Raw genomic sequence first — 14,755 nt, 5'->3', positions numbered from 1 at the left:
ACATCTCTTATAAAGCAGAATGCTGAATTTGCCTCTTGCAAGATCCATAAACTTTGGAAGTCATCAGGGGCTCAGGGATCTCACAGCAAGCCAAAATACATGCCCCCATCCCTCCTCCCCATATTATATCTAAAATGGAGAAAGGGAAACCACAGCTCACTTGTGTGCCTTTCCTTGCATCTGAGTCAATTCTGAATTGCCCTTGAAACTGGAATAATAAATCCGCTGTCCTGCCTCCCCTACTCAAGAGTCCCACTAACTGTAAACTTTACAGGCCAATATTTTTTACTGCCTCTTGGCAAAAGCTTGTCTGTTTTGCTTTATATTGCAATTTCCTGCCAGTGGCATATTCCTTTTGTGTACCATATGTCAATACACAGAGGAATTATACCAGAAAGATATGGAGGTCTCGTACACCCCAGGTAGTGTGGTTGCTGACCTTGAGCCAGACATCTTGGAGAGTGAAGTCAAATGGGCCTTAGAAAGCACTGCTAATAACAAGGCCAGTGGAAGTGATGATATTCCAGCTGAACTATTTAAAGTTTTAAAAGATGATGCTGTTAAGGTGCTACACCCAATATGCCAGCAAGTTTGGAAAACTCAGCAATGGCCAGAGGATTGGAGAAGATCAGTCTACATCCCAATTCCAAAGAAGGGCAGTGCCAAAGAATGCTCCAACTACCGCACAATTGCGCTCATTTCACACGCTAGCAAGGTTATGCTTAAAATTCTACAAGGCAGGCTTAGGCAGTATGTGGACCGAGAACTCCCAGAAGTGCAAGCTGGATTTCGAAAGGGCAGAGGAACCAGAGACCAAATAGCAAACATGCGCTGGATTATGGAGAAAGCTAGAGAGTTCCAGAAAAACGTCTACTTCTGCTTCATTGACTATGCAAAAGCCTTTGACTGTGTCGACCACAGCAAACTATGGCAAGTTCTTAAAGAAATGGGAGTGCCTGATCACCTCATCTGTCTCCTGAGAAATCTCTATGTGGGACAAGAAGCTACAGTTAGAACTGGATATGGAACAACTGATTGGTTCAAAATTGGGAAAGGAGTACGACAAGGTTGTATATTGTCTCCCTGCTTATTTAACTTATATGCAGAATTCATCATGCGAAAGGCTGGACTAGATGAATCCCAAGCCGGAATTAAGATTGCCGGAAGAAATATCAACAACCTCAGATATGCAGATGACACAACCTTGATGGCAGAAAGCGAGGAGGAATTAAAGAACCTTTTAATGAGGGTGAAAGAGGAGAGCGCAAAATATGGTCTGAAGCTCAACATCAAAAAAACCAAGATCATGGCCACTGGTCCCATCACCTCCTGGCAAATAGAAGGGGAAGAAATGGAGGCAGTGAGAGATTTTACTTTCTTGGGCTCCTTGATCACTGCAGATGGTGACAGCAGTCACGAAATTAAAAGACGCCTGCTTCTTGGGAGAAAAGCAATGACAAACCTAGACAGCATCTTAAAAAGCAGAGACATCACCTTGCCGACAAAGGTCCGTATAGTTAAAGCTATGGTTTTCCCAGTAGTGATGTATGGAAGTGAGAGCTGGACCATAAAGAAGGCTGATCGCCGAAGAATTGATGCTTTTGAATTATGGTGCTGGAGGAGACTCTTGAGAGTCCCATGGACTGCAAGAAGATCAAACCTATCCATTCTTAAGGAAATCAGCCCTGAGTGCTCCCTGGAAGGACAGATCGTGAAGCTCAGGCTCCAATACTTTGGCCACCTCATGAGAAGAGAAGAATCCTTGGAAAAGACCCTGATGTTGGGAAAGATTGAGGGCACTAGGAGAAGGGGACGACAGAGGACGAGATGGTTGGACAGTGTTCTCGAAGCTACGAACATGAGTTTGACCAAACTGCGGGAGGCAGTGCAAGACAGGAGTGCCTGGCGTGCTATGGTCCATGGGGTCACGAAGAGTCGGACACGACTAAACGACTAAACAACAACAACAATGTCAGATAATTTTGGGGCTGTGCTCCATGGGAGTGTATATCCAGTCAGTGTGTATCCAGTCAATGGGAAGAGCCCCAAAAAGCACCTTCTGTGAAATTGCAGTTTCTCTGCCATTACCAATCTTTGCCTGCCATGGGCAACCCACAGGGGAGATTCTGGTGCCTTCTTCACATGAAGAAACGGTGAGAGTCAAACAGACCACTGCACATAATAAAGGAACGCACAGCTCTTTCCCCTGCTTTTCAAATAAAAAAGCAAATTGCTACTATCCTTGGCTGAAGAGCCTGAAAAAGGGTTTCCAGTGGCTGAGGTATGGGGCTCCTCCAGCCTTCACAACTCCCCAAGGGTGCTGGTGCCCCTACTCCCCTTGGTCTTCAGCTACTGCTTGTCAATAGCCCATAATCTGTTTGGGGCCTCTAAGGTTTTAAATGAAAAAAATGTGCAAAATAGTTGTCAATCTCACACGCATTGTAATTGCTGTACAAGCAGAAATTTTATTGTTTTTACTTAAACCACAAAGTTATTGAGGGGAGAGGTAGTAAGATGGTGAAGAATTTACCAAAGTTTCCTGGAAATCAGATTTGTCATTAATATCCTCCACTTTGTAGGATCCTGAGAGGCTTAAGTAGTGGTAATAGTCCATGCTGGTGATGCCAAGGCTGGATTTCTGCTCAGTGGAGGCACCTTCAATCATCTGCAGGACAAAGAGCCGAAAATAGACCAGCTAGCATGGCCAGCTTCTCCCAGTCAGCAGAGAAGCTCCTGACCTTTGTGTGGCTGGAATGAAGCTGATTGTACAAAGGTTAGAATCACATCTATTGCTCCACCCACTTTATGTCTGGCCCCACCCACCACAGTCATGTACCCCTTAGAAGGGGGGTGGAGAAGTAGATCCTCCAATCCAGGCTTCCTCAACCTTGGCCCTCCAGATGTTTTGAGACTACAATTCCCATCATCCCTGACCACTGGTCCCGGTAGCTAGGGATCAAGGGAGATGTAGGCCAAAACATCTGGAGGTCCGAGGCTGAGGAAGCCTGCTCCAACCCCTGCAGGCCATTTTTACAGGTGGGCGGGGCTGGTCAGCGGCACCTGCAAACCCCACTTTCAGCTGGGAACCATATCTTTATCTGCCTGTGGCTACTTTTACCAGTAGGGGAGGTGGATGTGGCTTGGGGAAAACTGGCCTCTTCAGCCAAATTAGGACTTCTGCTGGAGGCTCCACATCACTGCCCTAGGAGATGATGCACTAAAGAACGCAGCTTTCAGACTGAAGAAAGGTTCCTGGCCCCTAACATATAGAAACAAACGGGGGCAGTTCCTGCTCATTACAAAGGGGCTTACTCAAAAGAACATTCTTGTGACATGGGTTGTGCCCAACATTCCAACGAGGGACCCCATCTCCGCCCCCCCCCAAAGAAACTCCAACAGAAAACCAAAGGCCTAATGCAAACCTCCCCGAAAGGTAGCTAACCTGGTAGAAAATGTGGAAGCTCCTTTCTCCAGGATTCCTCATGACCACCCGTGACTTCTCCAGCAGGAAGTTGGATATTTTGCCTCCATCTGGTTCCCCACCTGGACTAAACTGGATTTCAAAATATTTTCCCTGCAAGACATAAAGGATGCAGACTGCTGGAAATGGATGAAGTAAACATTAACCTCAATGACACTAGGCCTTTTCCAACTGGTTGCAGGCAAGGTTTAAGTTGCATAATAACAACAATCAGTGCGGGTTTTTTTCAGGGGGTACTCAAGGATACCTCTTTGTTGTTGTTGTTGAAAAGTGTGACACTTACTGTAATAACTTCATGGTGAGTACCGGCACCTATTTTTCTAGAAAAAAGTCACTGATAATAATTTTATGCATGGTATACATTCTTCCAAGAACTTTCCATGTGAGGTCTTGGGCTAGAATGGAGGGGTTTTGTTTTGTTTTGTTTTTTATTATTATTATTAAAGGTGGCATGGCAGTGGACAGGGAAATCACAAGCAACAGGAATAGAAGGAGAGACCGGATTCATCTGCTTACCCAGCACAGTTGAGGACACAGTTGAGTTCCCCCAATATAAATATCCCCCCAAATGCATCATTAAACCTTTATTCTTCCACACCCTTGAGACCCTCTCTCCTTATTTATTTACTTTATCTGTATGCCGTCCGTCCAACCAAGTTTTCTGTGTGGTTTACGTAAATAATAAATTACACGACTCAATTCACAATATGCACATGGAAACTAAACTAAAATATATCACAATACTGTAGCAGGAAACAAGCAACTAGGATCATGCGAAGACACAACAGCTAAAACAATTTAAAACCAATATACATTCAGCTAAGGAGAAACTTGGGCCACCAGCAAAAAGTCTCTCTCCCTTGTAAGTCTTCTGCCTTATTTTATTAACTGGAGAAACCTGAAGAAACTCCTTTTCTGACTGTGGTGAAACAGGTTTTCGGGTTTCCTAAACATTTAAGATGGCTAAAGGTGCTAAAAAGCTAAAGGCTTGCCTCTTTCAGCAGGCCTTTGAATGCAAAGATTTTGCCTGTATACCATCATCATCTTTGTACCCCACCTATCTGACTGGGTTGCCCCAACCACGCTGGGCAGCTTTCAACAAAATATAAAAACACAGTTAGACATACATCAAACATAAAAACCTATACAGGGCTGCCTTCAGATTTAGAAGACCTCAGAGTTATATCTCCTTGACATCTGATGGGAGGGAAGTCCACTGGACAGGTGCCACTACGGAGAAGGCCTTCTGCCAGGGCAACTTTTTAGTTAACTGTGCTGCATGATTTTATTGTGTTATGTTATTGAGTATATAATTGTTTTATTTCTGCAACTTCCTTGACAAAACAAACAAATGTCTGCAACTTCCTTGACAAAACAAACAAATAAAACATAGACCAGAGACAAGAATGAGGTGGGGTGGGGGAAAATGAGTGTACATACCATGTACAATGACACTTATCATATCACCTTCAACATTGCAGAGGATGGGAAACCCTACTCTGTCTGTCCTAACCCAAAGAGGGAATATTCCTTCATGCTTCTAGAACAAAAAAGGCACAAACATTTGCAACTCTTTCCCCTTCAAACTCTCTCTTTCTCTCCTTGGCAGGAGTATAGGAAAGGAAGCACAAAATCAATATCCTCAACACATTGGGGGGGGGGTTTAAAAAGGTAAAGGGACCCCTGAGCATTAGGTCCAGTCGTGACCGACTCTGGGGTTGCGGCGCTCATCTCGCGTTCTTGGCCGAGGGAGCCGGCATACAGCTTCCAGGTCATGTGGCCAGCATGACAAAGCCGCTTCTGGGGAACCAGAGCAGCGCACGGAAACACTGTTTACTTTCCCGCTGTAGCGGTACCTATTTATCTACTTGCACTTTGGCATGCTTTCGAACTGCTAGGTTGGCAGGAGCTGGGGCCGAGCAATGGGAGCTCACCCCATCGCAGGGATTCGAACTGCCAACCTTCTGATCGGCAAGCCCTAGGCTCAGTGGTTTAACCCACAGTGCCACCCGCTGTGGTGGGAGGATTATGTTACTCCATTTCTTGGTTGAGTCAGTAGTTTACTACAGAATTGCACAGGCTGCTCTGCTAAAGTAAAATATATATTTAAGACTAAGAAAACATCAAATTGCGCACACTCTGCCTCTGCTCGCTCCACTTGCCAACCACATACAAACCCATGTCATGGGGTGGGTGTGAGCCTCCATCCTCCCATCAGCTAGCCAACATTGCCTGAAGCAAGGCTTAATGGAGTGGGGTCAAGAAGCACTTTCCCCTTCTCCCTCCTGCAGGCTGTGTGAAGCATATCCCCACCCCTCTGTTAAACCCTACTGCTGATGAGTTTAACAGAGGGAGGGCAGGTGCTTCCCCAAACAGCTTGCCTGTGCTGGCGTTTCTCACTGGGCTGGCATTCCTATCAGGCTTTCACACCAACTGCAGAGCATGGCAACATTTTATGTATATAGGAAAATAAACAATGGAATTTAAATTAAAATGGAATTGAATTAAAAATGCCTCAACGTCCCAGCACAAAAAGAACTTAACTTATGTTCAGTTTGCTTGGAAATTATAGGAACTGCTTTCAGATGCAATTAAGAGATTTTCTAATTAATTCATTGAACAAGTTAAACCAAATTACCCTAGTTCATTCCAAGTACTGAGAGAATATCCCTTTCCCACCCCCCGCACCCCCCAAAGCAATGTGTCCCCTTTCTCAATGTGGTGGCCCTTTTGCAAGTTTCCATGGATGACTTACAAATCTACTGGAGTTGTTGTTCCGAACTGTTTTGGCATTCCCAAAGGCTTCCAAAAGGGGATTAGACTGCAGAATTATGTCCTTCACATGCTAGAGTCAAAAGAATAAATGCGGTTAATTGCATATAAGAAAAAATACCTTAGTTAAAAAAAAAACCTTCCAAAAGTTTTTGTTAAACAGTGCTGGGCTAGTTGGGCCTTTACATTTGTCCCAACAAGGCAATCCTTATGATCTTCAAGTAACAGGTTCCCACAGGGAGCTGCAGAGTCTTCTTCTGCATTGTTTTGGCAAAAGAACCATGGATACTCACCTGCCCCAATTATTAGGGAATCCTATTGTATTTGTGTGGTGCAGGGAGAAAGAGGATAGGACGCTACAGTGCCCCTCAAATTACTCTCGATTCTGTGAAGGAGAGACCTGATTTCACCAGGAGCTGGGAAAGCAAAAAGGAGACCCCCCCAATGCAGTCTCAGGAGCCCACTTCCAGGGAAATCTTGCTAAGTATTTAATGGCCTTTCATCTTCCTTCCCTTTGCCTCCACGTGGGCTCTTCACTCTTACTCTGGGCAGAGGGGATCCAGCGTAAACAAAAGCTAGGGTCTAGATCTGGCACTCCCAGTAGTTTTAGCTCCAGTGTGCTTGTAGGTTCAAACCCTGCTCCCTTGGTCAAAAGGAGGTTTGAGGATAAGAAAAACTGATAGAGGGCATAAGCCCCTGGTTTGCTCCCAGGCACCTGAACATTAGAAGGATCTTGAGGAACAGAGATGGAATGAGGCCTCTGCCTGTACCAGAGATCATTCTTAGAGAAAGTTATGAGGCAGAGGGACAAGTGACTTGACCGTCTCTGGCACTTTATTCATGTGCTAAATCCACCTTCAGACACCAGCCTCAAATGAGTGCACAAGGCCTCCAACAAGGTTGCAGGTGGACTTTTAATATTCACAGACTGACAGATATATGCACCCTATCCAGCAATCAAAAGACAACTGTACCAATTTCATCACCTGTTTTCTGGCAAGAGTACAGTTTTCAGTTTGGCTTTTGCAGAAAACGGTAGAATTTCCCCCCAAAATAACGGAAAAGGCTATTTATAGTGCACAATTAAACCAATTCCAGAAACAACACAGTGCATATTTCCGTCCAGTCACTGTTTCTTTGACTACTAACAGAGACTAAACCATGCAGACAGTTATCATTGTTTCCCATGGAAAGAAAACAGGAAGGGCATAATCAACGCGAGTACAGTAAAGCAAATAAACAGCAGGGAGTTGAGGGGCAATGACAGCAGCCGCTTGGTAGGAGGAAGCAGCTACCAGCTTTCTTAAAATAGCCCATCTACCCATCCGCTGGTGATCTCATGGACACCTGTCAGCCAGATGCCACCGCTAGCTCACTGCCTTACCCTTCAGTTGCTGCAACTCCTCTACACCTCTGCCTGAAAAGGAAGTGCACACGCAGCAAGGGTCAAAGTGGTTGATTTTCAGGCTGTTACTTTTTCTGATTTAAGATGGCATTCAGGATAGAGAAGGCTCTGAGCCTCCAGAACTGGCACTGCTGTGTACCTGTACAGGTACACAACAGGATTTGAAGAGACTCCCTGTCCAAATCCTCCTACAGAGGAGAGCCTGTGTGGATTATAGAGAATGGGAGGGCTAGAGGGTGGGCAGCTGGTCACCAGATTTCAGTGTTCTAGAAACATCACATACACACCCGTTGCCTCTTTACGTTTGAAGCGGAGAGCAAGATGCAGCAAGTAGAAAGAAGTAAGAAGAGCCCTGCTGGATCAGACCAACCCCAACATTCTTTTTTTTTAATATAATTTTTATTAGATTTTAACAAGAAATACAAGAAAAAAGAAAAAGGCACAAAAAAGAAAAATACATAAAAAAACGACAAAAAAAACAAAAAAAACAAAAAAAAAACAGATTCAGACTTCCTCATTTCCCCTTCTTGAGTTCTTATTGTTAAAAATAGTTCTCGCATTTTCCCATTCTAACTTCACATTCTTTTTTCTAAATTTCAACTTTTTCATCTTTTTCATTGCTATTATCCATTCTCCTTGTACTTTAACCTCTTTTCTCTTAACATCCTCTCTCCAAAATTATTATTATCTAATCCCTAGTCTCTTTCCCTTACCCAAAAATATATAAGATTCACATCCTAATTTGTTACCCATTTACTTCCACCCACACAACAAAGTCCCCACCCCCCCTTCCCTGGAATCGAAGTCTCCAGATGGATCAGCCAGGTTCTTCATACAATCCTTAATACATTCCAAGATCAGACCATATTATTTCAGACAATACCAAATAATCCAAGACCTCTCAACCCACCCCTAGTCTGTCCCATACCAACTTTTGCCGAACTCTTGCCCCCCTCTTCTGTAATCCCATCACTTTGTATCTTTGCACCTTTTAATCCTCTTTTTGCCCCCCAACTGTTTGTGTCCTCCCCTCTCTCACCAGGGCGCTGATTTTCCCAACCTCTTTTTTGGAGTGCTTTTTTGCTTTTACCCTCTCCTGTTTCACTTCTCTCACCAGTGAAACAGTGTTTTCTCCTACTTTCCCTCCCTGTTCCACCCCTCCCACCAGTAGAACAGTGTTCTTTTCAGGAAATAAATCCATTGGTTCAGCATATTGTCCTTCAGTATTATCTTTCTCCTCTTCTATGTTTTTTACATACGTCACTCCAGCACAGTCCTGGTCTTCCAATCTTTTTTCTTCTCCCTTCTCCTGATCTTCTATATCTGTTGGATCCTGTGTTTTACAGTCAAAAACAAATGTCTCGACAGTCTCTTCTCTCAGAAAGTTTACATCAAGCTTGGAGATGCTCACTTGCTTAGTAAGATCCAAAATTGTTGCCAATATTAAGTCCCACTGTGTGACTTCCTGTCCACTCTCTGGAACCTTCTCTCCTATTCCTTTGTCTAAAACCTCCTCCATCTTTGTACAGACCGGCCGTGGAGTTGAAATTTTAGTCCAATATATATGAAAAGTGAACAAATAGGCAAAAAGCCAAGAATCCAGTCCCACTTGGTCAGAATCTCTCTCTTTACTCCTTCTTTTCCTCAGAGTCAATACTGAGCAGCCTCAAGGCAAAACAAATCCTCTTTCACTGTTTACAGCTCTCAGTCTCTCACATTCAGCCAGACACATTCCTTTGTATTGTGACGTTAATCAGCAAACTGACTGATCTTTCCTTTGACCCGACTCCAGGCTCGCAGGGGGCTTTTCTCATGCTGGATCTCAGTCTTTTGCAGAGATAAATACACCGCTTACTTTTTCCTTTACTCTGCCTCAGGAAAAAGCTCTTTTTACAGCATTTCTGGGTTTTCTAGCTTGCTGCGATCTTTAGTTACTCAATCGGGGGGGGGGGGAGATGACTTCCCTTTTTAATCTCCGCCTCCCACTGCCAAATTCTTGTTTCAAATTGGTTTCAACTTACTTCGTCCAGATCGTAACTTTTTCAGGAAGAATCCACCGCCTGCAGGTTGGAGGCTCGGAGCTTCGCTTCTTGGAGGTAACGATGGTATGCCTAAAATGGCTCCCGCGACTGCCACTCGGCTGGCTCTCAGGGGCTCTTGCGGGCTTCCTGGGCAGCTGAGGAGTCGCTTCTGGAGCTCCGCCAGGCAAAATTTGCCCCCTGGACGCTCAACCAGGGGTATTTACGGGGATCCGCGTGCCCCCGCGGATTCCCCCCCCCTCCGCGGTGCCAGAAACCTCGCAGCGCGAGGTTTCTGCGCCTCCATTTTCCAGCGCGGCAGACCGGAAGTCCCAGACCAACCCCAACATTCTTTTCCTCCGGTCTCCAATGCAATGTCCCTAAGAAGCCCACCAGTGAGGGCACTCTCCCTCTCAAGCATACTGCCATTGATGCTGGAGGTGATATAACCATCATGACTAGTTGCCATTGACTGCCACATCCTGCTTTGCTGGGGTGCCTGGTTGTGATCAAACAGAAGTGGTGGAAACTGGGATTTCCTTTCTTTTAGTGGGAGCATGGGGGAACAGAGGCAGAAATGAGAACAAATAAATTTTTGAAGGGCAAACATGAATGCATTTGAATGTTTTAGGTAAAGTCAAACTGACTGGCATTGGAAGCAGTCCACTAGTGCTGTTCCAGCACAGCCCTCTACTGAAAAGGACACTTTTTAAAAAAAACTTATCCTCGAAATCCATTGCTTGTTCTCAGCATTGCAGCACAGAGCTATACTGCCCCCAAACATGGAGGTTCCATTGAGCCAACCATGCTGGTGGGACGGGGCTTCCATGGGTTATGCAGGAAACAGCAGCTTTGGATGGGTGGAGCCAAGGGAAGGCAAGTGGGAGTATGTTAGCAAAGGAGAAGGGGCCTTCATCAGTTACAGAGTGGAGGGCGAGGACTGGGAGGAAAAAGTGACACAGCTGAACAGGTCTATGTCAAAAGAGCATCAGGAGGCACTGAAGGAATTAGCTTCCACCAGTCTCTGTAGAACTAAGATATTGACAGGATTAATGATACCATTAGATGAACAAGCAAGAATAGATGCCCCTAACTAACCCAATGGAGGTCTCGTACACCCCAGGTAGTGTCGTTGCTGACCTTGAGCCAGACATCTTGGAGAGTGAAGTCAAATGGGCCTTAGAAAGCACTGCTAATAACAAAGCCAGTGGAAGTGATGATATTCCAGCTGAACTATTTAAAATTTTAAAAGATGATGCTGTTAAGGTGCTACACCCAATATGCCAGCAAGTTTGGAAAACTCAGCAATGGCCAGAGGATTGGAGAAGATCAGTCTACATCCCAATCCCAAAGAAGGGCAGTGCCAAAGAATGCTCCAACTACCGCACAATTGCGCTCATTTCACACGCTAGCAAGGTTATGCTTAAAATTCTACAAGGCAGGCTTAGGCAGTATGTGGACCGAGAACTCCCAGAAGTGCAAGCTGGATTTCGAAAGGGCAGAGGAACCAGAGACCAAATAGCAAACATGCGCTGGATTATGGAGAAAGCTAGAGAGTTCCAGAAAAACGTCTACTTCTGCTTCATTGACTATGCAAAAGCCTTTGACTGTGTCGACCACAGCAAACTATGGCAAGTTCTTAAAGAAATGGGAGTGCCTGATCACCTCATCTGTCTCCTGAGAAATCTCTGTGGGACAAGAAGCTACAGTTAGAACTGGATATGGAACAACTGAGTGGTTCAAAATTGGGAAAGGAGTACGACAAGGTTGTATATTGTCTCCCTGCTTATTTAACTTATATGCAGAATTCATCATGCGAAAGGCTGGACTAGATGAATCCCAAGCCGGAATTAAGATTGCCGGAAGGAATATCAACAACCTCAGATATGCAGATGACACAACCTTGATGGCAGAAAGCGAGGAGGAATTAAAGAACCTTTTAATGAGGGTGAAAGAGGAGAGCGCAAAATATGGTCTGAAGCTCAACATCAAAAAAACCAAGATCATGGCCACTGGTCCCATCACCTCCTGGCAAATAGAAGGGGAAGAAATGGAGGCAGTGAGAGATTTTACTTTCTTGGGCTCCTTGATCACTGCAGGTGGTGACAGCAGTCACGAAATTAAAAGACGCCTGCTTCTTGGGAGAAAAGCAATGACAAACCTAGACAGCATCTTAAAAAGCAGAGACATCACCTTGCCGACAAAGGTCCGTATAGTTAAAGCTATGGTTTTCCCAGTAGTGATGTATGGAAGTGAGAGCTGGACCATAAAGAAGGCTGATCGCCGAAGAATTGATGCTTTTGAATTATGGTGCTGGAGGAGACTCTTGAGAGTCCCATGGACTGCAAGAAGATCAAACCTATCCATTCTTAAGGAAATCAGCCCTGAGTGCTCCCTGGAAGGACAGATCGTGAAGCTCAGGCTCCAATGCTTTGGCCACCTCATGAGAAGAGAAGAATCCTTGGAAAAGACCCTGATGTTGGGAAAGATTGAGGGCACTAGGAGAAGGGGACGACAGAGGACGAGATGGTTGGACAGTGTTCTCGAAGCTACGAACATGAGTTTGACCAAATTGCGGGAGGCAGTGCAAGACAGGAGTGCCTGGCGTGCTATGGTCCATGGGGTCACGAAGAGTCGGACACGACTAAACGACTAAACAACAACAACTAACCCAAGGCTCCTTTCAATAAGTTTCAACCTCAGATTAACCCACTTAGCCTATGAACAAGCTACACAGGAGCCCAAAGGGAATGTCATCTGATGATAACCAATGGTACAAATACATCCCCAAGTCAATGGTCCAAATACTTCTCCCAGCAGTATCCACTTACCTGCACTTTTGGACCTCCTCCTGATATTTTGGAGACGTAACTCATGATGTACTTAGCTGCCACAGTCTTCCCAGCACCACTTTCACCACTAGGGGAAAAACAGAAGTAGGATATATTTGAAGCCATCCAAAGGCAGAGACCCCAAATACATGGTTTGGCATTACAAGTACAAACAGACTCGAGCCTCAACCTTATGCATTCCTCCCTTCCATTCTCGCTTTGCAGCAGCCCTTCTAACTTGTCATTTCATTCACATCCAGTGAACTATGGTTTGTGCATAGTATGCCCTCCTTCTTGGATTGAAACTGCAGTTCAAAGTGAATTTATAATCCTGATTTGCAGGCAACCCATAGTTTCAAGATTTGGATGCAAAGACAAACAACAGTTTGCATGAAACCAGAAACTGAGGCTTCTAATCTCTGCACATTATATCTGATCTCCTTTACATCTGCACACAATGTTTTTTATTCTAGTTTTATTGATCAGGAGCCTGATAAATTTGTTCCGTATAAAAACTGTAAAACTAAGCAAGACAAGAGTACAATATTTATGAACTGCAATAACCAGAAGTGAGTCCTATTCCTGCTGGCCTGACTCTTTCTGAGCCCTTCTTAAATATCAGTGAAATCCCTCCAGGGAACTGTGGTCATTCCAGCAAAAGGATTTTTCTAGAGTGGTTGTGCACCAGTTCCTCTCTCTTCTATTGCTTTTCCAATAAGCATATAAAAATGTGCACTCTCCTTTCTAATTCCATCCCCCTTTAGGGATCTCTCACCAGAAGCATTCTGCAAAAACATGTATCTTAAATTTTAAAAAACAAAGCAGTTATAAGTGACTCAAAGCCACTAAAGGTTGGGGTAAAAAAAAAACGAGAGAGAGAGAGAGAGAGAGAGAGAGAGAGAGAGAGAGAGAAACATAATACACCCCATATCCATTTCATGGAATTTTGATGCCTCTATTAAGTGTTCCCATGTACAGAAACTTGGGCAATAAAAGCATCCTGTATAGCACTCAAGAGTGATGACTAAGTTTTACAGAGAGCCTTTGTTTTCTGCACTACCTCATTTCAGCGGACATTTTCAAAAAAATTATAATGGAAAAACAAATAATATATAGGTTAACAATATACATTTTGATTCACAGAAGAAAAGCCTAGCTGTTGGATCAGATCAAAGGCTTACTTAGTCCTCATAGGATGCCGATGTCCAACTACATACTGCCTCTGATCCAGGAGGGAGCATATATAGTCATCATGCCTAGAAGCTACTGATGCCCATGCTGGTGGCCTCTTTCAAATCTTGTGGAAAACAACTACAGTGTTAAACCACAGTTTGATGCTGGTTTTAGAGCAATGGCACCTATTTATCTACTTGCACTGGTATGCTTTTGAACTGCTAGGTTGGCAGAAACTGGGACACAGCAACAGGAGCTCACCCCATAGCACAGATTCAAACTGCCGGCCTTCCAATTGGCAAGCCCAAGAAGCTCAGTGGTTTAGACCACAGCGCCACCCGTATCCGAGTTAGATTACTACCAGACATGATATCATACAGCTTTGCCCAGTCTGGTGCCCTCCATATGTTTCAGACTACAGTTCTCATCAGTCTCAGCCAGCATGGTTGTACGATACTGGGGCAGATGGAAGTTGTAATCTGAAACATCTGGAGGGCACCTGGTTGGTGAAGGCTGATATAATACACCATAGGCTACTTTTGCCCCAAGCCCCAAACAATACAAAAGTTTTCTCTAGCACTCTTAAAAACTGGTTGGCCTAAGTAAAAAACATTATTTTTAAAAGATGGTGTGCTGAGGTGGCTCAGAACAGGAGCTATGAGCCAGGCCACCCCTTCTTCTTTGGTGATCACTCGTAGGCAAGTTAAGATTCTCTTCTATGAATATGAACAGTGTGTCCATATGTGATTATGGAGGGCAATTCTGGATCCGCACATCCTTCCATAATGGGGACAAAGGTTTCCTGGCAGGAGTTGATCTTGGTGAGGATTTGCCAAATGTGCCTTCCTCTTAGCTCGTTTCTCCCTTTTGTCCTGAGTTCATGCTTCTTCGAAGTCCATGACACCTTTAGTGAAGGCTGTTCTCCAACTGGAGTGCTGGCAGGCCAGTGTTTCCCAGTTGTCGGTGTTTATATTACATTTTTAAAGATTTGCCTTGAGAGTGTCTTTAAACCTCTTTTGCTGTCCACCGACATTACGCTTCCCATTCTTAAGTTGGGAAAAGAGTAATTGCTTTG

At 44.5% G+C, this 14,755-nt stretch overlaps 1 protein-coding gene across 1 annotated transcript in view; it reads right to left on the bottom strand.

Annotated features, from left to right (window-relative positions):
- MYO1E (myosin IE) overlaps positions 1–14,755 on the bottom strand; it is a 125,546-nt gene that overhangs the window by 60,029 nt on the left and 50,762 nt on the right. The window contains exons 5-8 of the mRNA XM_035132347.2: positions 12,508–12,595; positions 6,237–6,326; positions 3,443–3,574; positions 2,531–2,665 (exon numbers count right to left, since the gene is read on the bottom strand). Coding sequence (XP_034988238.1) covers positions 2,531–2,665; positions 3,443–3,574; positions 6,237–6,326; positions 12,508–12,595 — 445 coding nt within the window. The remainder of the gene's footprint in view (positions 1–2,530; positions 2,666–3,442; positions 3,575–6,236; positions 6,327–12,507; positions 12,596–14,755) is intronic.

This window comes from Zootoca vivipara, chromosome 14 (genome assembly GCF_963506605.1).
Source record: "Zootoca vivipara chromosome 14, rZooViv1.1, whole genome shotgun sequence".
Classification (NCBI taxonomy): Eukaryota; Metazoa; Chordata; class Lepidosauria; order Squamata; family Lacertidae; genus Zootoca; species Zootoca vivipara.
Note: the sequence above shows the minus strand (reverse complement) of the source record. Positions and strands in the feature narration are given on the sequence as shown.